At 28.8% G+C, this 25,003-nt stretch overlaps 2 protein-coding genes across 4 annotated transcripts in view; both read right to left on the bottom strand.

Annotated features, from left to right (window-relative positions):
• The window catches only part of Gcn5 (Gcn5 acetyltransferase), a 37,978-nt gene extending 14,985 nt beyond the window's left edge, over positions 1-22,993 (bottom strand). The window contains exons 1-10 of one of the 2 annotated variants that reach the window (XM_016075510.3): positions 22,829-22,993; positions 17,065-17,296; positions 14,776-14,881; positions 10,382-10,530; positions 7,829-7,918; positions 6,424-6,608; positions 4,970-5,143; positions 3,804-3,940; positions 1,077-1,169; positions 482-555 (exon numbers count right to left, since the gene is read on the bottom strand). In XM_016075510.3, coding sequence (XP_015930996.2) covers positions 482-555; positions 1,077-1,169; positions 3,804-3,940; positions 4,970-5,143; positions 6,424-6,608; positions 7,829-7,918; positions 10,382-10,530; positions 14,776-14,881; positions 17,065-17,296; positions 22,829-22,836 — 1,248 coding nt within the window. In that variant the 5' untranslated portion in view covers positions 22,837-22,993. The remainder of the gene's footprint in view (positions 1-481; positions 556-1,076; positions 1,170-3,803; positions 3,941-4,969; positions 5,144-6,423; positions 6,609-7,828; positions 7,919-10,381; positions 10,531-14,775; positions 14,882-17,064; positions 17,297-22,828) is intronic. The other variant, XM_016075511.5, reaches the window with a different exon arrangement.
• Positions 3,947-25,003, bottom strand: part of LOC107457364 (uncharacterized) — an 84,096-nt gene continuing 63,039 nt past the window's right edge. For both annotated transcript variants that reach the window (XR_015434791.1, XR_015434790.1), the window contains exon 3: positions 3,947-3,997. The gene's annotated coding sequence lies outside the window, so the exon portion shown is untranslated. The remainder of the gene's footprint in view (positions 3,998-25,003) is intronic.

Raw genomic sequence — 25,003 nt, 5'->3', positions numbered from 1 at the left:
AAGGGGCAAAACAAAATTGAGAAACCTAAGTGTTCTTCAAACCTGCTAGATGAAGCTATAGTTAGATGGACAAGCTATACCATAAATATTTGTATCAGCAGTTAAATAAGCTAAATAATTTCAATAAAGTACGAATCAAACTTATTTTGTCATTTATTAAACATACATGTAAGTAATTACTAAGCACACATTTATTAAACATAAAATTATAATTTAATTTAATTAAGTTATAGAAATGTATTTATCGGTATACACAAACATAGGTAACCTATTTCAGTAGGTCAAAAGAATTTTAATATCTCCGAAAATATAGGCACTTTTATAACATCAATATTTGAAAAAAATACTCCGAATAACAATACTTTTTTGATAAAGAAAAATTAACTATATTTACTTATCATTTTTACAAATAACAATATTCTCAAAATCAAAATTAAATCATAAAACTAAGCACATTTCCCTGGTGTAATATATAACTTACACGAGGACCATACATATGACCAGGGTCTTTCAAAATATGCATGGCTTCTATGACAACATCTTCAGGAACACCATCTAAAATTGTAATGAAAAAGGACATAAAGTTAAACATAAAGTAAAAAAACGTAAATGATAAAAACAGCAGAATTACACATGCACCATACGTGTTGTTAAAACCTATAGTTAACTTTATAATATCTTATTTATTATTATAGATAGTATTTTTGATGTTTGAAAGTAGTCTTTATAATGTTTAATCATATTAACTTATTTTCAATTGAAATCAATTTATTACCAATGTATTTATTTATGAATTTACAAAGAAAGTGATGTAAATTTTTCCTTTTGTTTTCTGGAGACTGAAGATATTTAAAATGTGTTGTTGTGAATTCAGTTCATGCTCAATATAATGACTCTTTGGCCAATTTTACGGAAGTGATGCTTCACTTTAATAAGAATTTTGTAAATAACCTCAGATTTTTCTCACATTAAAAAAAATTACATGGCATATGAATCATACTTAAATATTTTAAGATAAAACATATTGCAAGGAATCAACACTGTTATAAAATGTTTAGAAGTTCAGTTATAGTTACCTGGAAGATCTGGCCCAGCTGAGGGTATGGCACAATCCAAAAAAGGTGCAGTTGTTGCCAGTTTTTTCTTTACTGGCCCCACATCTTTGACAACTAAACATTCAAGAATTTAAAAAATATTGGAATTGGACAAAGGAAAAATACAAATCAAAGATATAAATACAAATGTATAAAATACAATGATAATACTAGATATGCCTTAATTCGTTTTTATCTAAAAAGTCATAACTATTCCAAAACTTTACTGCGTTCACATATAGCGGCCATTAACATTCAGAAAAAAATACCCTGCATTTTCCAGACTGATTTTTTTGAAATTCACGATTTTTTTTTTTACAACCATTGGAATTAAATTTTATTATTTTTAAAGTTATGTCTTATTCATAAACATAAAATGCAATACAAAACACTTGGTCTTTTCGAGAAGTACAGATTCAATTCCTCACACTCACTTAAAAAACATTTTAATTGATTTAATGTACATCACAAATTATTTACTGGTACAGGTCTTATTTTTCGACATAATTGTCACCATTGTCAAAGCATTTGTTAAGTCTGGGAACAAGCTTTTGTATACCAAAGTCGTAGAACTTTGCCTCTACGACTTTGGAATACCAATGGATTAGTCGTTTGCCTATTGTCAGAACCACATTTCATCTTCAGTCTCGATCTCATCCACATCGATAAAATTTTTCCCTACATGATGTTTTTGCAGGCAAAGGAATAGTTGAAAGTAACAGGATGCAAAATCGTGCTCTATGCTGGATTATCTAAAGTTTTTCAATAGAAAACTTTTAAGTAGTGTCTTGGTATGAAGAGCCATGTGAGGAAGAGTGTTGTCATACCCCAAAAAAATTCTGCTTGTCAGAAAGACCCTGCATTTGTTTTAACTGCATGCCTTTTGTATACCCTCTTCATTACTTTTGCATGAAGAAAACGTATTATGGAAGGCACTTTACATCTGGCAGGATTCTGAATTCGTACAGGCATTATAAAGCTGTAAGGCTCAAACGAGGCTCACTATAAAAATTATTAATGGTCTTAAGAGAAAAGTGGAACGTTTCAGATTACAGCCAGAGTTACAAATGGACTCACACAAACATTTCTTTTGCTGCTATCAGTGAAGTATCTTTACTTTCCCAAAACGCTTATTGGAGTTGGAAATAGACAAATGTTTTACAAATATTATTAAAAGAATAAATTTTTTTAAAAAAAATATTGGAGTTCAGGTATCTCAAATTCCAATTCATTCATTCATTTTCTGTGACTTTTTGGTTACTTTAGTTAAACTCTGATTTTTCCAGATTGATAAAATTCCCTGATTTTTCTCTGTTTTCTGTGTTCTGTGGCTACTCTGAATTAGAGTGGGCTCATTTTAAATCTAATTTAGATTTTTCAAAATATTGAATAATTTTAACTAAATCGGTTCCATACACAAGAACCTTCCTCAGAGTTTAAACACTAAATAAGGGTAGAAAAGTAAGATGAAAAGACGTGCAAACTGGTTTAACCAATAAGGACAGAAAAACAAGAGTGAACAAAAAAAAAGAAAGAAAAAAAGGGGGGAGATATGAAACAGGAGTGAGATGGGAAACGCGGAGTACACCAGCTTAAATTAGAACAGGATTCCTAAAATTGGGAAACGGTGGGATACTAGAAAAATGATTAACTGAATTTTTAGAATTTTTCAAAAATACGGAATGACTCCCAAAAATCAAGTTCAGTTGATGAGTGATTTTAGAAGAAAAAAATTCAAACCTGTGATTAGAATTCCAAGAGTGTAGAGCAATGAAAGATCAGTTTGTGTCTTGATTTTGAACATATCTCTCTTGTTCCTTAAGTAGAAGTTTAAGGGTACATTTAGTTTGTGCAATATACGCAATACCACATTGACACGAAATTTAACAAATACCCCAGCGAAAAAATATCAGCAATAGGTTCTTTAATAATAATGAGATTTAGTTTATTTTAGTGGATAAAATGAGTTTAAACTTAAATTTGCTCAAAGTCTTAGAAATTTCAGAACTGATTTTTGGATAATAAGATAAAACAATCATATTGATAAAATTCAAATTTAAGAGTTCGGTGGATTGCGATATTAATTTTCTATATACAGAACCAAAAATATTAGATGGAAAACTGCATTCTTAAGCAATAGCTGTAGGGTAAAAGAGGTCAAATTTTAGATGCATAGCAAAGTAGTGCGCACAAGGCAGCTATCTTTTGGTTCAGTGGATTGGATGAAAGGGTATAAAAAGGGCAGTGAAACCACAAATAGTATCCAATAAACAATAGTGAGAAATGTATTGGAATTGCAAGTAATAACAATGTCTGAGAAAAGTAAAAACTTATTATTTTTCTGTTCAAACGCGAATTGTATTCAAGGATTTCAACTAACCTTTGTTGTTATGACCGGTAAATTGAAACTGTTATTAGCCATTGTAAAAAGTAATGTTTAACAGATATTTTTCACTTAGTTTTGGCTAATTATCTAGCTAGATACATTTATAGTTACATGTTTAACATAAACATCTTAGATTAATTAATTTATTTTTCATTTGTAGAAAAACTTGTTTAATGTTATAAAATAATCAAATTACTTTAAATTTCCTCATAAAAGAAACATTAAATGAGAAAGGATTGTAATCACTTTAAAAGTATGATGTTAAATGAAAAACATAGAGCAAAAGTTTACATTTTTATGAAAGAAAAGTGCAACACCCTCACCTTGTTCTCGAAAAATGGATTGATATGTTTTAGGAACCATTTCCAATGGCACAAGATGATTTTTCAGAGGAGGATCAGTAGTAAGCCAGATTGGAGAGTTTTCATTTTCTACCTCCGATGAAAACATTTCAAATATTCTAGACGAAAAAGAAATTTTTTTATTAAAAATAAAATAAATGTGGTACAGAAAATAACTAAAAAAAATTAACATATGCAGGAAATTATATTTTGTAAGCGGTTACATAATCATTACAGTAAAATTTATCTATGTTACTCACACTAAAGGAAGAACTGGTATAGTACTATGTAACAGAATAAAAATGTTAAATATTTTTGACCTTTTTTATTTTGATTGAAACTAAAAAGAAAACTTCAGAGTTAAAATAAGAAAATGACCCCAAATATATTTAAAATAAATAAAATGATATTCAGCACTTGAAAAAAGAAAAATAACAGGAAATACAGTGTTCAGGGAACGAAATTGAGAATCCTTTAATGAAGAATTATACACTTGATATATATTGCTACATTCTTCATAAATTCTTTTCATATATACTTCACCTTTTGTGGTTGATCAGTGATGGGAAAAATTTATAGCTTTAGAAAATTAACAATGCCACTTGCATATGTCATGAAAATTAAATCCACATGCATTTCATACTACTTAAATAAAAATCAGAAAGGAAAAAACATCCTTATGAAGCCTAAATGCCCATTAGAAGAACACTTCTTAAAATAATCAATTGTAGACTAAAAAAACAACTATAAGGTTTTCCTCACCTTAAATTTTTTTTATAGAAATATCTTTAAAATTGCATATAAAAATCTTTAAATCTTTGCATAGTAAGAAAATATATTTTTCATGCTGTGTAAAGCATCTTACACAAAAGAAAAGTAAGTCAATAATGAATAAAAAATAAAAAAATTTGCGGTACTAAAAATGTGTTAGAAACAATACAAATGAATCACAATGAATTATAAATTATGTTTAATTTAATTCCTTGTAAAATTGAATAACCAAACCCAACAACAGCTTAACTAAATATTGTGAAGAAAAAAAAACAGTCTTTTCATATTTAATGCTTAACAACATGAAATGATTATTAATAAACTATAATTAACACAAATATATTTAACAATAGAAAACTGAGAGTCAAAAAGCTTACCCAGATACTTCTTCCAAAATTTTGGTTTCCATTTTCTCTAAAGATATTTTTTTGTTAACAATATCCTTAAAATAAGGATAAATGGGCCTCAAAACTGACAGGCCAAAAGCTTCAACAAAACTGCAATATTGAAGACTATCAAAATATTTCGGGAGAACACAGTAGCACATCCATCTTAAAACAATCAAAGAATTGTTACTATTTAAAAGATAATATCCAGCATTTAAAACAAATTAAAAAAAATACTATTTTGTACTTAATGTAAAAATTAACAAATATCAGCAAATGCTTGAAATAATTTCGACAAAATTAAGTAGTCAAATACTATTATAATGAAAACAAGGTTAAATTTGCAAATTACACATTAAAAATCATTAATAAAAAAGTTCTGAAATAATTTTATGGCTTATAAATATTTTTTTCTCTTTTAATATTATTTCCTCCCTGACAATATAACGCACTTGCCTAGCCTTGGAATCAGGTGGCCTATATTTTATTTAAAAAAAAATTTTAAGGTGATCTTTATGAAAATCAATCAATACAATTTTGCACTTCTCAATTTAAAAAAGAATGACAGTTTCCTTATCTAAAAAAAATGCTATAATCTTATAAATTATTTAACAAAAAATAATAAAATTGCAATTAATTGTATACATTTTTATTTGCAAGATAATATCAATAGTAGACTAAATTTGTACTATCATTAGTCTAAAATAATATCAAAAAATAAAAAATTTAAAAAAAGGAAGAAATATAAATTAAAAAGAAAGATTAGAGGAATTGTGAGTAAAAATTTTAGGGAGCTAATTTAAAAATAATATTATTATAATGTAAGTAGTTTCTTTATATTTTGTGGAAATAGTAAACTAAAGTAGCCGCTCCCAATTTCTTTCGGCCACAGAAATCTAAACCATCAAAAAATTTTTGGTGGAACCTACTTTTTAAAAAGGTTCATTAGCAGGGGTAAATATGTAATAAAAAAATATTAACAAAAAAAAAACTTTAAAAAAATTCTGAACCATTTTATGAGAATGAAACTTCTTGTTCACTAATAAATCTTAAAATTAAATTTTATTAAGGATGTTTAATTTTCAAGTCTGTAGAGGCTATATTATATAAATAATAGATTATTGGTTGAATATAAGCCTATTACAGTTTTCAAAAAATCCTTTTCAGTTTTAAAAAAAAGTAGTATCTCACGGAACCCTAGGGTTCGCCAGAGCACCATTTGGGAACTACTGAACATAAGGTTGAATTATTCTATTAATTAAATAAGTTCACAATAACAGGTTTCTAATACTAGTTGCTGAAAAGCAAAAGCATTAGATACGATAAATAAATTAGTCAATCAATAAGACTTTTAGTGGGGCTATTATGATAGTTTTTAGTTATGATAGTACACATTGTATCAGGCACTCAATGAACCAATATATAATTTTCATATCTTTACTTACCTAGCATATTCAAACTTGTAAGCATCACTGTTACCATCAGGAAATTGATCCTTAAAACCTGTCTCATCTAACATTTTGAACGTGTCAAAGTAATGCAATAAAATCTGAGCACACTTATACTTGAATTGAAAATCATTTTCAGATTTCAAACTTGAAAATTTAGAAAGAATGAATGTTCGCATTGCCTAAAATAAATTGAAAAACAAAATCTAACAACATAGATATTATTTATATAATAAACCAAACATGATTAGTTTTAAGATATGGGTATATATTTTTTAGTGCATGTCAAAAAAAAAAAAGGATGTGCATGTCAAAAAAACTGCAAACTTTATAAAAGAAATGCGTTACATGTTACAGTCTTTTTTAATGGTAACATGATTCTGTTTGCTACAACACAAAAATAACTAACTATTGTAATTCGTCACGAAATCGTGGTACCCTTAACTCAAAAAAACACGTCTAGCTAGGGTTCATTTTATTATTATAATTTTTATTTAATTTATTTAACAAATCAGATGTTAAGTGTATGGTACCATTAGCATTTAATAGTTGACACTTAGAAACTATTTATAAAAATAATATGTATATTCATTAAATTAAAAATTTAAATTAAGTGAATTAATAAAATATTTTGTTTTAGTTTACAGTGTATAATTAATATCTCAGTTGTTATTCCAATAGAATAAAATGTTATTTTTGATTGCTATTTCAAGAATACTTTACAACTTAATTTCAAAGTGTATGAGATCATTTTAAAGTTTGACATGAGTCAAATTTTTTTACTATTTATATATCTCCAAATAATTGTGTGATGCTAACTTGTTATATATATATATATATATATATAGTTTCTACAGAATCATTTTAATGTAAGACTTTTTACAAAAAAAAAAAAAAAAAAACCTATTTCATAGCTGCCAACACTGATAGGAAAAAATCCAGTAGATGTTTACTCAGAATTTTGAATAGTAATAGGCATTTAATTCATCAAAGATAGTTAAAATATTTTTTTAATTAAATTAAAAAGAGAGTTCTGAATAAAAATAACCTGAACATTTTTGAACAAAAAAAAAAGGGGTTGAACTATTTTTTATAAATGAGGTTTGCATCATTATGAATTATTAATACTTATTTAAATATTCAAGCAATAATCTGCACAAAAATTCTATTTCAATAAGGATTTTTTTTTAGGAAATTTCCTCAATATTAGGGAATTTTCTAAAATGTACAAAAACCAGGAGAAATTTTAATGAAACCAGTAAACCAGGAGAAACTGGCCTAATCCAGTAGTCTACTGGAAAATCCAGTAGAGTTGGCAGCTATGTATTTTTAAATGCCTACTTTAGAAACTTTTATAAATCAGATGCAGAGTAATGAACACCATGAAATCCATTATACTGACCATTGCTATTGTGATCATATCAAATGGAGGTTCACCAAGAATTCCACCAAATTTGGGTTCAACCCTCTGATGTATACTCTTTCTTAGAATCTGGAAATTGTAGAAGCATTTAGTCCATTTCCTTATCAAGTACAATTACAAGTACTGATAATAAACAAAAACAAACAACTACTAATAGTTTATTTGGTGAGAAAAAGAGTCAAAATAGTTTAGAATAATTATGATAAAAATAATTACATATATATTATAGGTAAGACAAAAAAAAACTTTTTTCATGCCATTGAACAAATGAAATAATAGTGAATTGTCCGTATAGCTATAGGAATAGGCATTCGCAGAATTTGCAAACTTTTTGGTTGTTATCGTGACATATGATCACAGACACGGTGGAATGATGTATATTTTAGAATTGTCAGTCAAACTGAAGTATACACCAAATATCAGTGCCGAGTTACAGTTTTATAAACTTATTAATTTCACAGTACTTTATACCTATTACATTCATATGCTGACAGAGCTTTATTGTATAGCATGGCCTAGGTCCAGTGTCTTAAAAGGCACTTAAGAAAAGTGTCTTAAAGATTCAAAAAATGTTATTAGTATAGTGTTTAGAAGGTATAGTGTCTAAGGTTTGAAAATGTAATATTTTAAAACTTCATACAGGTTTTGCTAACATTTTGGAATTTTTTTTAAAAAAGTGTAACTTCTTTAATTTAAACTTTTAAAAATAAAAATTGCACATTTTTATAGAGAGCACTAAATTGAAATTCAGGCCCTATGCTCAACTTGACCATAACCTAGCTCTGCTGTTGATTGCATCTAATGAATCTCAAAGTCTGATATGCCGTTATTATTTACTAATGTGAACATTAAAATACATTTTAATACACTTAAGAAAATTTTTTCCAGTAAGAATAAAGTAAAAGGTTTTTCTGCAGACTAATACTAATCAAATGTGTAAGAGTCTCAATCAATAGTTGATCCAGGAGGTAAAAATTTTATATTTTGGTGCAAGCTCCATGTGATAGTTAAATTAAAGTTGTAGATATTTTCTACAATCATTCCTTTTCTTCAGGATTCTTCTTACAGACATGTTTCATTAGATCATTGCAAAATATATAAAACACACCAAAAAGGTAAGCTCACTTTTAAATCCAAATAACGATCACATTCAGATTTTAAAATATATGTAGTTTTTGTAGTTTTGAAAGAAATACATTATTGTATGAAATTCAGAAAAACTTATTGTGTTATTAATGGGTAAAATACAATAATAATTAATAATAAAATTAATACAGGGTATCTGCCGCACTTTAGATTTTCAAATTCATAACTTTTTATGACTAATTCCAAGAATTTTTCATGACTTAACGAAATTATTATTTTTTCCGACAAAAACCCAACAATAAATTTAAAAAAGCATTATAATAACATCCACTGAATATAACCAAAACTGTTATACTTTGCATCTTCATATTTATAGATTTTAAATTTAAAAAACAGAGTACAGAAAGAGTTGAAGCAATAAAATAGCTAAAAAAAATACAAAAACAAAAAAAAATTTCTCTCTTTTTTTTTCTGCAGAATTGCATTCTAAAGATACTTTTCTTGTTCATCGGAAAAGAAAGAAATACTCCTGATTTTTCTGTTTTCATTTCAGAATAAAAAATTTCGCCAATGACTGGCATGCTTCAGCTAAAATTTTAAATTGATAAAATAAAATAAAAATAATAATTACAAAAATTCTGAAATCACAGAAGTTTAAAAGATAATTCTCTCTAGAAATGATGTTTTTTCCTTCATTTTTTGAAAGAACACCATAATTTTTAAAGAACACGATAAAAACATTTTATATTTTAATCAAATATGACTGTGAGTGGGGATTTTGTTATAAATTGAGATATTCGAAACACCATGAAATTGGGAAAGGGGATAAGTCCATTTCAGAAATTAGATTTTTCAGTGACCTAAATCCATGACTTTTCATGATTTTTTAAAAAACAAATAGTTAAAATCATGACATTTCTTGACAAATTTTGTTCAATACTGAAATTCATGACTTTTCAGGTGTGCGGATACCCTGTTAATAATTATACAGTACAGAACCCGTTATCCGGAAATCAGAAAACCGGAAAACCAAAAAACCGGAACGAAATTCGATAAATTTTCTCGCCATTTAAAAAAAAAAAACATTTTTTTTCCTTCATAAGATTTTACGATTTTTCTTTCTTTTTTTAAAGATGTTTACCTTACCATCATTTTGGAAATAATCATTAGTGTATTATTTCATCGTTTTTTCTTAGTTTTAAGATTATTTCCAATTTTTTTTTTTTAAGTTGGGTTTAACAATAAAAAAAAAGGCTTTTTGTAGCGATTCAGAAAACCGGAAAAATCAGTTATCCGGAATAGCGATTGTCCCGACTTTTCCGGATAATCGGTTACCTACTGTATAAACAGTTTGGTAGGCATAAAAATTGTACATAAGCCATAATAACCAAAATAAATGGTTTGCAGAAGTTTTATAAAATTAAAATATTTATCCGTATAACTTACTTTGCACACTACTTGGTAAACATGTAAAGTAGTGTCATCCCCTTTTTTCCTCTCTAACATAGTATATATACACTCCAAATCAATGACAACGCTGAGCAAGTTATTAATAGCTGAAGTAGAGCACTTATTTAGATGACAAATATGATCTTCTGAAATGATAAAAGAGAGAAAAAAATTTTTTTTTTTAAAATTAAACAGTAGCCTATTTTGTTTTTTTAAAACATTTTTTTTTTGAAAGTCAAGAGTTAATATTAATTTACAAAAACAATTATCATTAAAAAATGCTGCATACTTTCAATTTTGATTAAACTTCAGAATTTCAAATCAAAAAGCAATAACGTTAAGAAAAAAATGTAAGAGAACGGGAAAAAATCCATTGATAATGTTAATTCTTTGATAAACATTGATTCAATGATAATGTTAAATAACAAGTAGTGAATTAAATTTAGAGTTAGGTAATCTTTCATGAACATAAAACATTTTACTGTTATAAAGAATTTACAGTTCTTTCCTCATGAGTAGACAGCGGATTATATGCACTAAAAAACAGACAAAATATGCATGGAAATATGGACTAATAAACTTGAATATATTGGGCTCTTAAAACTAGAAATATGCATTTAAAATAGATATTAAAAGTTCAACTTATTTAAATACTACTACTTACTTTTTCCAACAAACACAGCTAAAACATTTTTTTGTTAAAAGGAAGAAAATCAAAATATTTCTGACTTGAATCTACACATTTCTGAAGAAAAAGCCTAAAACTGAAGTATGATAAATGAGAGAAGAAAAATCATCGGATTTTCCGGAAAGATTTTATTAAACTGAATAATTTTTGTTGCAATACACAATTAAGTGTTTTCCAAATTTTCAAAGGTGAATTGATGTTGTCGGTTATCAAAGATCATTTTGAAAGCAGAAAGTGACCTCTCCACGTCAACCGATGTTATTGGACAAAACTTGTTTGTACAATTTCGTACTCATTGGTTTTACTTTCTCTGGAACTTCAGTTCCGTTTCCATTAAGAAAATCATTTATCTTCTTCACTGCTGCAAAACCCGAATTTTTGTTTTGAACGAAACACCATTTTTCTTTTACTTTCTTCCCAACTGAGTCTGAAAGAGCATTGATGCACTGTTGAATTTTTTCAATTTCGGATATGGCCTCAGTCAGGGGAAGACCTCGTGTTTCCAGCTTTGTTATTGCTCCACTTAAGAAAGAAAAGTGAGTGTCAATTATGGCCAAGTCCTTCTGCAAAGAGATATCCTGTAGTAATTATTTTGTGACATAAACTGACGAAGCACAGGAACTGTCAATTGCATCTACAACTGACTTTATTGCATCAAAATTATTAGCGTAAAAACGTGCAGCTTCAATCCATGTACCCCACCTAGTTATCACAGGCTGTGGAGGTAAGGGCAAATCAGGATACATTTCTTTATACAATTTTATGCGCACAGGTGTCTTGAGAAAAACTTTCTTGATACTAGAAATTAAATCATTCACAGAGGAGAATACTTCTCGAACAGTCTCAGCCAGTCTGGGAACAGCATGAACCAAACATGTAATATGAAGCATTCTGGGATAAAAAATTTCCAGTGCTGCTGCAGATTTGACCATATACGGAGCGGCATCACTGACAAAAATCAAAACATCTTCAGAACCATCTCTATCAGGCCATAATAATCTGATAGAATCATTGACAAACCTTGTAATGATTGAATGATTGACTTTTTCAAGGATTTTGCTTGCTAGAAGATGTGGTTGAGTAGGAACATTATCCATTTTTCCACAAATAAAATGAGCAATATAACGACCGCACTTATCTGTCGTCTCATCGACTTCAATCCATATAGGGCCATCTCCAATATCTCGTCGAACATCATCCAGTACTTCGTTACATCTCGGTTGAAGGTAGTTGCTTCTTAAAGTCAATTCATTGGGAATAATCTGATTGGTACAATATTTTTTTAAAAACTGTCTTAAGTTTGGATTATTTAACTTTTTTAAAGGAATATTGCTGCTTACTAAGGCTTTGCATAAATCACTAGAAAAATCACTTTCCTTTTCAGCTGCTTAAACAGGAATAGTTAAAAAACTTCGAACAAATCCTTTTGTATTCTGCTTTTTCTTCGTGGAGTGAGCATTAGTCTTTATATGTTGATCGATTTGGTACTCTTTTTCACAGGAAATGTGTTTTTGACAAATCACACAAAATACTATTTCCCCATTGGTCGTAAAGCCCTTCCCATAGTCCGAAATCCATGTCTTTATTAAATTTGATTTAGTCGACTTAATTTTTGGCATATTATAAAATTCAGCAGTCAAAAATCTCGTTCGAAGCTTCACTAACTACGTATTCAACTGATGGATGTTGAAACTATCTATCTATCGGATGGACTATTGAAATATGTTAGAATAGCAGCTCTCTCCGAAAATGTATTCACTCCACCTTTTAACTAATCAATCACAGGAAAGGGAGGTCAGTTTCTACCTACCACAGAAGCCATATTTTTTCTAACACAGATTGACAATTATTTATTCTAGGAAAAGACATCCCTTCATAGAATATCTGACCATCCCTTTCTGAGGTTTCTATGACGAATGTCTGTTTGGGAGGGCCCTTTGTACCCCCCTTCCCGACACACACCTCATTTCTACATCTTTTTCATGTGATTGCAATCACCCACAGCAACATCAATCCAGCTGACCCTTTCAGGTGATAAAGAACGACAAAACAAAATTTAAAGCGTTCCTTATGCTAACATAAAAAGAATAGTGATATGGTTTTAGGAGGGAAAAGCCATAAAATGCTGAAAATATGCATTTATAAGAGCAAATATACCTTTTTATGCATTTATATGCACAAATGGCAAAAAGTGCTAAAATATGCAATTGCATATTATCCGCTGTCTACTCATGAGCATATCTATGACAAGTTCTTGTAGAAATAAACATTTGCTCTTGTAAATAAGCTCACGAGCATTAATTTCCACAAGAGCAAGTAATTTTTTTTTTGTCATATTTTTTTTTTTTTTTGCACATATTGCTTTGGAGTAAAGCACAGACCATTCTTTGTATGATGACTATTATTTAAATTAAGACAGAATGACTAATGTCTCTAAGAAGCATTGTTTTCTTTCAAACTTTTCAATATCATTTCTAACTCTTAAATTTGTAATTTATTTCCTTTATTTCATTTTTAATTTTTTTTTTAAATTCAAGTTCCTTATTTCAGTTCTTTCATTCTTGAGAAACCTCCTTATTGGTCTGTTAGAAAAATTGTCTGTAAGATGTTAGAATGATTAAAGATACTTTTGAAATCAAATGGGCCTCAAAAATTATTACATCAAATGATTTATTCCCATGATTTATTACATCAAAAATTAAATAAAAAATGTTAGTGAAACAGTTTTACCATAGAAAGAAATCCATTATTTGGTTATTTATTAAAAAACAAGTCAACTGCTAATAAGGGACAATTAAGTTATTTAAATATTCAAAGAAAGATTTAACTAAATGTTTAATTTTAAAAGCCAAATGTATTACAGTAAACTTGGTCTTTGCTTATAGAAAGCATTTAAGTTTCATTAATTTGCATTAGTTAAATTTTAAAAAATCAATTTTATAAATAATGATTTCAGTCCCAAGTGTTTTCCTGAGATAAAGATTTAATAAATATATTTATAAAAGACAGACTTCGAAGATTAAATATAAGTTTAGAGTTAAATGATATTAAAAAGCTAAAAAAAAATGCAATGTCTATTAATAGAATGACAAGAGAAATAAATTTGCACATTTTTCACATTATCATGAATTTAATAAATATGATTTTCAAATCATAAGAATCTCAGTTAAAAAATTACATGCGCTGTTCTGTTCTAGTATTCTTTAAACTTTAATTATATAGGATAAAAAATCCATTTTTATCTATCACTAAGGTATTACTTGATTAAATACTTCATTCACTTCAAAAGTATATAAATAGGAAATATCAGTCAACGTGTCTCAAGCGCTCACAAATAGGTGCCTGTTTTTTAATGCTTGAAGCATGTTGACTATTATTTTCTATTTATATATAATTTTGAAGTTAATAAAGTTTTTAATCAAGTAATGCCTTACCCCTTCAGTTTCTTGGGATAATTTTTTAATATCCTTAGGAATTTCATTATTTTAAAAATGCACAAGCTTCACAAAACTTAAAAACACCAAACATTTTCTCAAAGACCATCCTTCATGCCAAAATATCAACATACAATATTGTTTATTAGAAGCAGAAACTTGAAAAATTGGATGAAAATAATACAATTCCGTCTAAAAATTAAAACCATTAAAGTGTATAAAAAATTATCAAAGTGTAATTTTCTTAAAAAAATAGATAGAAACTTTACCCAAAGTATGTGAGCAAACTTTACAGGGAGATTTCATATTTGCTTCTTCATCCCTAAACATATAAGTTTCAGAAGGTCTCCATCCTTTGCATGAACAATCTTGAGTCTAGGTGAAAGAGGGGAGAAAAGATAACTTTTTAAAAAAATAGCATAATTATAGTATAATTAAATAATTAAATGTATACATTGATAACTAATAATAAACTTATTAAACATGGAATAAATATAAGTTTCCTCCTAAGACAAAAATTAAAATGGCATGATAAAACTTTTACTTGTTACAGTCAATCAATGTTAACAATTGTTGTTCACAGTGTTTTTCAAAGCTCTTTCGCTAAAGAAAATAAAAAAACAAAACAGTTTACGAGACTTACACTTGAAGTAAGGCTATAATTTAAAACTATAATATACCATCTAGCTGTAGAGAATTATCTGGGTTTCAGAACACACTTAATAATCATAATATTTTGATAATTGCTAATTTGTGAGATTTTTGCACCTAGATGAAAATCAATGAATAATCCTCAATTTTTATGGGCTCAAATAATGCAGCATTAGAGCTACTTTTTAAAAGGCGTAAAAGTTAGACAATGAATGCCTCACAAAACTGTAATTTTTCTTTATATTCTTGCACCATTTTTTTAGAATTAACATAGAAAACACTGGCTATAGACTAAACTTGACACAAGAGTGATGAATAACTGTTGAAAACTCAGCTATTAGAAAAATAGCATATTGTACACGCGAAAATGTTTCTTCATGTGATGGCAGAGCATTCAAAAAACAGTCTTAAGCAAATGTCATAAATTCAAGCAAATTTCATAAATATAAGCAGGTTTCAGAACACACTTGATAACTGTAACTTGAATATTTTGAAAATTTCTAATTTGCAAGCAAATTTTAGTAGAAAATTTAAGCAAATTTCATAAATTTAAGCAGGCTAAAGAATGCATTTGATAACCGTAACTTGAATATTTTGAAAATTGATAATTAGTGAGATTTTTCAACCTAGATGAAAATCAATGAATAATTTTTAATTCTTATGGGCCCAAATAAGGCAGTGTTAGAGCAACTTTTCGAAAGGAGCTCTACAAAACTGAAACTTTTCTTCATATTCTTGTACTATATTTTTAGAAGTAGCATAGAAAGCACAGACTAAATATAGACTAAACTTGTCCTAAGAGCGATGAATAACTGTTGAAAACTAACAGCAATTATGAAAAATTTCACATTATACACACAAAAACGTTTCTACACGTGATGGCAGCGCATTCAAAAAACAGTCTTAAGCAAATGTTTTATAACATTATCATAATCATATTATAAGGTAATGAATTTAAAAATAATTACTGTTTATATACCATACCATGATATAAAATAATGAACAATCACTACAAAAATCAGCTTAATAATAAAAACAGTTTTTATGGGTAAATCTTTGAAGAAATAGGGTTGATATTTTATACCCAAGGTAGGATTCAGAGACATTGTTAATTTTCAATTGAATGTCCATGGATGACAATGCTTTCCCCACAGGACTGGACAGATCAAGGAATACTTTATGGTTGAAAATAAAAGGTAAATATAGGGTGAAATTGCCAGCCAGATCTTCAGAACTAAAAACTATGAAACACAGACGTTTTTGCCGGGACAAACGCAGCTCATCATCCCTGTTATCCAAGTCCTCCTGGGTTCAGAGCTGCCTAAATGGTAGAACGAGATTAATAATCCCAAGGTCTAATTTCTAGTCCCAAAACATTGCAATCCTGGTAAACACAAGAATTCATTATGAGACTATTATTGTAGTCAGAGGGATCACATCCTGTATTAAACCCTCCAAAAGAGCCTTTCTGGTGCACAATTTTTGAAAATAGATTTTGTTGTGATGCCTATTGATCTTAAGCTAATGTGCATTGCCTTTTCGATTAAAGATCCCAAGACCTAAGATTTAATGTTCTACAACATCTACCATTCTCGTAAATAACACTAGAATTTGTTATACAACATTTATTGTTGTGAGAGTGACGATATCTTGTATTAAACCCACCAAGAGAACTTTTTGGGAACATCCTTTTTGAACTTAGAATATCCTGTGATGCTCACTGACTAATGATCTTTAGTAATTGCCATTACCCTTTTGTCTTTATCTTATTTTCACACATTTCTATAAAATCAGAAAAGTAAACAAAAATGCAAATCACATAAACATATCAAATTACAATATAGTAGCATTATTTTAAATGTATAATGCTATTTTATGCTTGATAGATAAGTATAAAATTAACTTACATTGCAGAAAGAATATAATGCTAGCTTTTCCAACTTTTTTTCCAGAGAAGAGTAGTGATATTTATTTTTCACCTCTTGAATATTATTGCTCAAGGATTTCACCGGCATAGCACCATTCATTTTATTGCTCCTCACGGCAGGATCAAATTTTTTGGTGGTATCATACAGATCATTGTTGGCAGAATTTTTTATTTTCCGTTCTGACCCAAACTTGCTAACTGCTTTTCCTCTGCTAAAAATTGAAAAAGTGTATAGTAAGCTATTAACAAACATAGAATAAAAATGTTTACGTTGCTTTTCCACGATGCATAGTCAAATCTTTCAACAAAAAATAAGTACTTTTTAAGAACTCAAAAAATATTTTTAAGCACGATATACATTAACAAAATGCATAACAATTTTCAAAGACTTTACATGATCATGATAAAATAATTAGTTGTTGACAAAGAACTCTTTTCTTGATTATATTAGCCATTATAAAATGATCAGGAGATTTTTCAGTTTGATTTCAGAGGGTGGGAAATGAAGCTTGAAATTCAGAATATCTTGCAAAATGTGCAGAGTTGCACATGATAGTGCAGGGGTCTGTCCAGGGCAAATTTACTAATTTACTGCCATTTAGCAGTACCTTCATTAATTCAACTTTAGGAAATGCCACAAAATTTCACCAAGCAGAATCTTAGAGCTTGCTTTTTAAAGGCATTTCACAAAATGCCTTTAAAAAAGCAAGCTCTAAGATTCTCCTCCCCGCCTCTGAAATTTTTTTTCGTATCCTGGTAAGGAACGATAAATCCCAGGTTAATTGAGCATACACGGATAGGTAGCTTGTGCTTGGTCAGATGGTGCGGTGTGGTAGCCTACACCACATTATAACAAGCTTTTTTTTCACAGAGTTTTTTTTAAAAGTTAAATGACAAGGCGCACCCTTTGTAAACTTTACAGGAAGTTGAAATTCGAACATTATTCTAAACATTCGAACATTGTTCTAAATTTATTTTAACAGACCTTTATGAAACATTTTTTTTCTCTGTGAAACTTTTTTCTATACGACCCAGTGGGAAATGTTCTCATAATGAAAATAACTTTTAGTGCAAGTACTGTTAAATGCATGCTTTTTTTTAAAAAAACTCGAGTTGAAATTTTACTATGGACAATGATTTTTAAATTAAGATACAATTTTAAGCCCAAAACTTTACAATAGTAAAATTATTTTTGAATATATGGGAAATAATATATAAAAATTTACCAGTCATAAATGATTTTTATTTGTAGTGACAATTTTTGAAAATATCTTCTTACTTTTAATACAATTTTTTTCACAAATTATGTCTAAATATTCACAAAATAGGTACTTCTCATAAAAACCTAGACAGACCCTTAGAGTGCACCGAACCCAGCTCACTGCACGCACACGAGGACTAGCAAGTATTTCATAAAACCTGTAAAATGATTGGCGCTTTTATACGCTATGGACCGACAGCATGCTGAAATAGATTGTGGTTGACTGAATTGTAAAAATGTTGAATGGAACAATGTGAAAGTACGTGCATAATACATGGCGAAAATTGACATGGAAAAGAAGAAAAAAAATATTATTTTCGAACAAAAGAACTGCTCATGCTTATTATAATTATTTCAGAATATAATGAGACTGCTTAATAATACTAAGAACGACATCATTTCATAGACTTATGACTTAACTACTAACAACAACTACGCAAGACTTTCGAACCAGGACATTCATATTTCTGGATTCCTATTGCTAAGAACAAGTCTCTTTCAAATATGAATTCACTACCTCTTTTCCTATCTAATATTCAGATTTGTAATTATTTTAGAATTTCTAAACAAGAGATACATTTGAACAAAGTTTATAATTAGAATGATCAAGTAAAATACATCAAGGAATTACAAGCAAAATGGAATTTGATACCCAGAATTACTGAAATTTTCTTCTTCAGCTTTTAATAAAAAACTATATTTATCTAAAGTTGGTTATAATTTTGCGTACATAAATTGGCTGGCACCCTTATTTTTTCTCCCGCTGATACATTATCTATCCAAGGGGATGTGCCATAGCTTATTTGAGTCCCTTTTATGATTTTTGGCAAATTTATTGTGTAATAGCAAGAAAGTAGAATCCTCCACATTAAAGGTTGTGCCTATAATCAGATTAGACTTTCACTGATCACATCTAAGTGGTTCAGAATCCACTATAAAGTCAAGTACCTAGCAGCTGCATTGCCTGAAAACTCCACTAACAGTTCTACGGGTGGGGAACATATATAGGGGCTAGGTGATTGCTGGACAATTCTATGGTAAGCAAGAAAGATGTTGTGGAGAGGACATTTTGGACTTTTATTTATTTAAAAAAAAAAGATTTAAAAGAAAAATTAATTTTTAACATTTTTTCCAGATTCTTCTTCATAGAATCAATATGTAAAAGCAGCCAATTTGAAATTGCCCATAAACTTTACTTTTTTAAAAATAAGAGAAATATTTTTTCCGAGGGGACAGCGAAATTGAGCATTTTTAACAATCTATATTTCTAATGGAAGTTCTGCTCTTATACTAGTTGAATGTTTTTTTGCATAAATTCTAAAGTGAAATAATACTATTTTATTACAAGAAAACACTAAAAGGTATTTCAATTGACAATTTTTAACACATTGCACAGAGGACTTATGGTAGGTAAAATGCTGTGGAGGGGACATTTTGATCTTTTATTATTTTTTAAAAAAATTTGTTTTCATATTAATTTTTAAAATCTTTTTCAGATCTTTGTTAGTAAGATCAATGCATAAAAATAGTCAATTAGAATATTTTTTTTATAAATTTGATGGAATTTTTTTGATTATGAATGTTTTTGTTAGATATAATACTCAATGACACATCCTTAAAAACTGATATAAAGACATCAGGATTTGAAAGAGGCTTTTTCTTTCCTCTACTACAGTAAAGGTGAATAGTTAGTTGGTAAAAACTCAGTTTTCACTTTTTTATAAATTTGATGGAATTTTTTTGATTATGAATGTTTTTGTTAGATATAACACTCAATGAATCATACTTAAAAACTGATACAAAGACATCGGGATTTGAAAGAAGTTTTCTCTTTCCTCTACTACAGTAAGAGTGAAAAGTGAGTTTGTAAAAACTCCCAATTTATTTTTGATTAAAAACTTAACACAATGTAATGTTCATGGGATAAATTTCAACATTAGGTGTCGCTCCATTCTCTGTCATTCCTTATTACTTTTTTCTCATGAAGAAAACGTCACACAAATTTTGTTTGTTCTTTACTTTATATTAAAATTAATATAATGAAACTAATAGATTTTACTTATTTATGAAGAAAATAACAGGTTTCATGTCCCTTTTGTGATGAAAACATCCCCTCCACAACAATTGTGATATTTAATATCCAACAATTTATTTATTGTTTTCTCAAAACAATTTCTATGGTTCAAATTTAATGTAACTTTCAAAATGTTTCAATAAAAAATTTATCACACTAAAACTTTTGAAACAAAAATGTATTTAAAATTTTTGCAGAGGGGACACCTTCATATTTTATAACATTTATTACTTTAAACTTATGTTATACAATCAGTGTTTTCACAACAGAGTGAGAATGCGAGAATCTCGCATATTTTTTTCTTTTCTCGCATTAAAAAATGATTACCGCGAGAAATTCGCGCATTCTATAAACCAATTTCAAAATTTGCGAATTTCTCGCATTTTGAAGAAAAATTTCTCATTGCGCCATTTAGAATAAAATCAGTTTCACTTTTCTTCCTGGAACTTTCATTATTTTCAAGATCTGCCCCATACCTATTTACCAGTATTGTTCAGAATCTTTAAGAACAACAGAACACCATCCCTCCGAACCTCTTTCAGAACGCATTTTTCTGTAACCAAGTGTTTACCGTAAGGTTTCTTAATGTAAGACGTTCAAATTTTTTGCGCATTAATGCAAGATGGACAAATGCCTTGTAAAGGCAATATCTTCTACTCCGAAACGGACAAATGAAAATGAAACAAAAGTGGGTAGATATGATCAAAACGAAACAAATACGCATTTGAGCAACCTAATGAGAATAGCTGATGAAAAAGTAGGTATAGAGCATTTTCCATATGATGATGCAGCAAAAATATTCAATGCTTTAAAAATGAGAACATGTTAAAAATGTATTATAATTAAAGAAATGATTTTTTTTCAAGTCTCTTTGTTTCTTTTTTTTAATTTTTAGAAATCTCACCCTATTTTTAAGAAAGAGTGAGAAATTCTCACCCATTTTTTTTCTGCGATGAAAACACTGACAATGTACCATGGCCTATTCAGGGTTAAAATGTACTGTTCACTAATGTTTCGCGAGTCACGTTCATTTGAATTTTGTCTTAAATTTCAAAAAGTATTCCCTCATAGAACATTCACAACCATTTTAAAACTGCCTCTTCTACTAAGCCCTGGTGACTCAGGGGATAGAGCACTCGACTTTTGATTAGGTAACTCAGATTAAAGTCCCAGTAATATAAATTCTGTCTCCGGCTAGCACCAAACACAGTGCTGATGTAAAATATTGTTTATTGAAGATCGAAAATAGTTTTTAATTCCTTTGCCATTAGGCTAGGAATGGGAGGGTTTCTTCTCTATGTAATGCAAATGTGGGTTTGCTGCATCAAAAAGTCCTCCATGAAAGCTAGTTTATCCCATTGCTTAATCTAGGAGTTAAATAATTATTAAACTAAAACTAAAAAATGATTTTAATGATAGACATACATATTTAAATGTATCAATACCTTTTCATACCAACAATCATTAAATCGTTTTTTGCAATAACAAAAATTTTTTAAAAATATGTGTCGGGGTATACATGAGAGGGACTTTGTGTTATACACCCGATTTTCGTTTCTTTAAGTGATGGTCTTTTTGAGTTTCTCGTCTGACAATGCCTAGCTGCTGTCAAAATTTGGTGACTTTTTTGGGACAGGTACCAGTATGGAAATTTTCTACTTATGTCAATTTCAATAAATCTGGTGCAGCACAAACACGGGTTCGTTGTGTTTCGAGTTAAAAACATTTAAAAAAAATTATGATTTATCTTCTGCTACTTATGTATCCTTTTCAGTTATTTAACTTAAATGTTGAACTTCAGATATTTAAAGTGAAAGTTTCCAATCAGGGACTTAATTTTTTTTTAATGCTAACTATATGCTATAGGGCTATTGGTAATGGTATGGGATTAATTATTAATGATGATCTAAAGGCATTGCTGGTATATGCATGCTATATTCACAATTTACGGAGAGCAGATGGTGGTATTAGGGTTATTTCATGGTTTTTAGCAAATCTGTGCAGTTGTTTTTCATTCTAAACTGATTTTTTAAAATTTTAAATAATTTTTCTACCAAATTTTTTTTAATTATCTTTTATCAAGCTTTGAATATGAAATACTAATATTTTATTGCGGAAGGGATACCATGTTAAAGGTTTTTTCTGGGAAATAGGATATAGGCTTCAAGTTTAAAACTGGAATGCCATTTTAATTCTCTAATCTAATGGTTATAAGTCTCCATACATAAAAAAAAAATTTTTTTGTTAATAAATTTGAAATAGAGTAGGCCCAAAAATCAGCAAATTGAACCAGAACAACAAGAGAATGCATAGTTTTTAAGAATAATAGTTTCCAAGCAGCTGCGCAAACTTTGAAAGCCTAAACAGCCTAAAATATAAAATTAGTAAACACAGAAAACATATTTTTACCGAGCCATATTGCCTCAAGTATTATGTATAGCCCTCGATAATTTAATCAAATATATTATAACGAATTTCAGAGCATTTTTCAAGCAAAAAACGCAAAAACCCGAAACAGAACAAACAAAACACTGACAGTTGATAACGATGGAGAGTTTATCAACTTGTATACACGATTGTAATAAGCTTGTAGCTTGCATGTTTCACATAAATAGATCAGTCTTGCTGCATTTGTGAAATGGATTGGTTGCACTTGCGTAGCGTTTCATGCTCTGTTTTTTACCGATTTCACTAATGAAAAAGAACTTTTTTAATGTTTTAATACATTCGCACAAATCTCGGCCTCTCAGAAGAAAAAGGATGTCTTTAGATGATAAGTCTATGCTGAATGATACAAAGCTTGTATTATTTTTCTTACTCGGAAAATATTATAAAAGTTCCTTTTCATCCTTTTTTAATATTTGAATACACTCACATGAATCTCGGCCTTTCAGAAGAAAAAAGATGACTATGGAGGGCGAGTCTATGGTCCATGATACAAAGCTAATATTGCTTTTCATACTCTCACATTATATTCATCAAAGGAGTATTCTCTTGGCATGCGATTGCCCTAGATGTGCATGTGAATGTTTAAAAAACGACAAGAACTGTTCGCGGACGCACGAATCACATTAGCGTGCAATCGCATGAGCCAAAATTCAAGAAAGGTTCTTAAGTAAATCGGGGCTGTGGGGCCAGTGTTTACTGAAGGATGTAACTGAGACTTCCCTAACATTTTCAATATTTTTAAATTTTGCCTGAAAAACTCCTTCAATATCGTCAAAACGAGAAAAAAACGATTAGGAGAAGTTTTGAAAACAAAATATACTGCTTTGAAACCGTACTTTTGATGCAGTAAAATGCAACCTCTTGGTTGATGTTCCTTATTGAAACAAGTAAAAGCAATAAATAAAATGTTGTATGATCAACAATTTAAAGACTTTTTAATTTTTTGCAGGTCAACATAATTACTAGATAAAATATTTAACAAAAAATTTTTGCAACCAAAAGTTATGAAAAAATTATACATTACACTAGAAAGCTACATAATTAAAAGAATACCTCATTAAAAGTGCTATATTTGCTTCAGATTCCTTTGCTGTTTATGTAGGAGTAAATAGAATGTAAACTTAATAAAAAATAAACTCAATAAAACACAAAAGCTGCACTTGGTTTTATCATAGCAAATTCAGTACTATCATATTTTCAAGGTATAATAGTTTGCCAATTTTTATTTCAAAGGGCTTGCCATGAAAGTTTTAAAATCATTATATTAAAGAATATTGTCTAGCCAAAATATTTCACCAATCTATGGTTTTGAAAACTGAGGAGCTACTAAAGTAAAATGGAAACACTAAGTGACCCTGACAGAATAGGCCTAACTTTAAAGACTTGTGACTAACAAAGGGGATAATTCTAGAGTAAATTTATACTTTAAACCTTTTGATAGTTCAGATTCATAGATTTTTATAGAAAAAAAAATGAATGATTAACATGGATATTTGAAACTGGTTATTTTAGTGCTTTGAACAATTTGAAAGTAACCTAGCTTCTATAAGTTCCTACAGTGAGGTTTACAAAAGAGATAAGTTTGTTTCCAATTTTTTTTAAACCCCCGAATTAAAAAAAAATTAACAGTGAGAGTTCAGATTTCATTCGTATTTCATTCAGAACCATCTGGCACTAAATTTTAACAAATTAGGAGTTAGAATTTATGCAATTCCTAAACAATTTTTAGAAATACATTAAATCCGTTTAGTTTGGTATCTATAAAGGACTATTTCAGAGGTTTCTAGATTATCACAAATCCTTTTATAAATATAGAACTATTAAAAATAAATTAAGAGTGAAAAGATATAAGCATGGTAACTGCAACTTCTTTTAAAATTTTTTGCAATCACTTCAATTGATATTTATAGAAAACATGGGTAAAATCATTTGTTTTGTCTACCTTATCTTGGAGATAAGTGCCAGTGTATTTAATGTCACATATAATTCACAGTAAATTGCTTAAAATGACAGAACAAAGCTATATTTTAGTCATTTTTCACATAACCATAATTAATTTTTGAAAGACAATTTAATATTAAACTGCAAGCATTAAAAATTCAGTCTTACAATAAAGAAGTTTAAAGATTAAGAATA

Source organism: Parasteatoda tepidariorum, chromosome 6 (genome assembly GCF_982258835.1).
Source record: "Parasteatoda tepidariorum strain Cologne lab strain chromosome 6, Ptep-v5.0, whole genome shotgun sequence".
NCBI classification, from domain to species: domain Eukaryota; kingdom Metazoa; phylum Arthropoda; class Arachnida; order Araneae; family Theridiidae; genus Parasteatoda; species Parasteatoda tepidariorum.
This window is presented reverse-complemented; position numbering and strand designations above follow the sequence as displayed.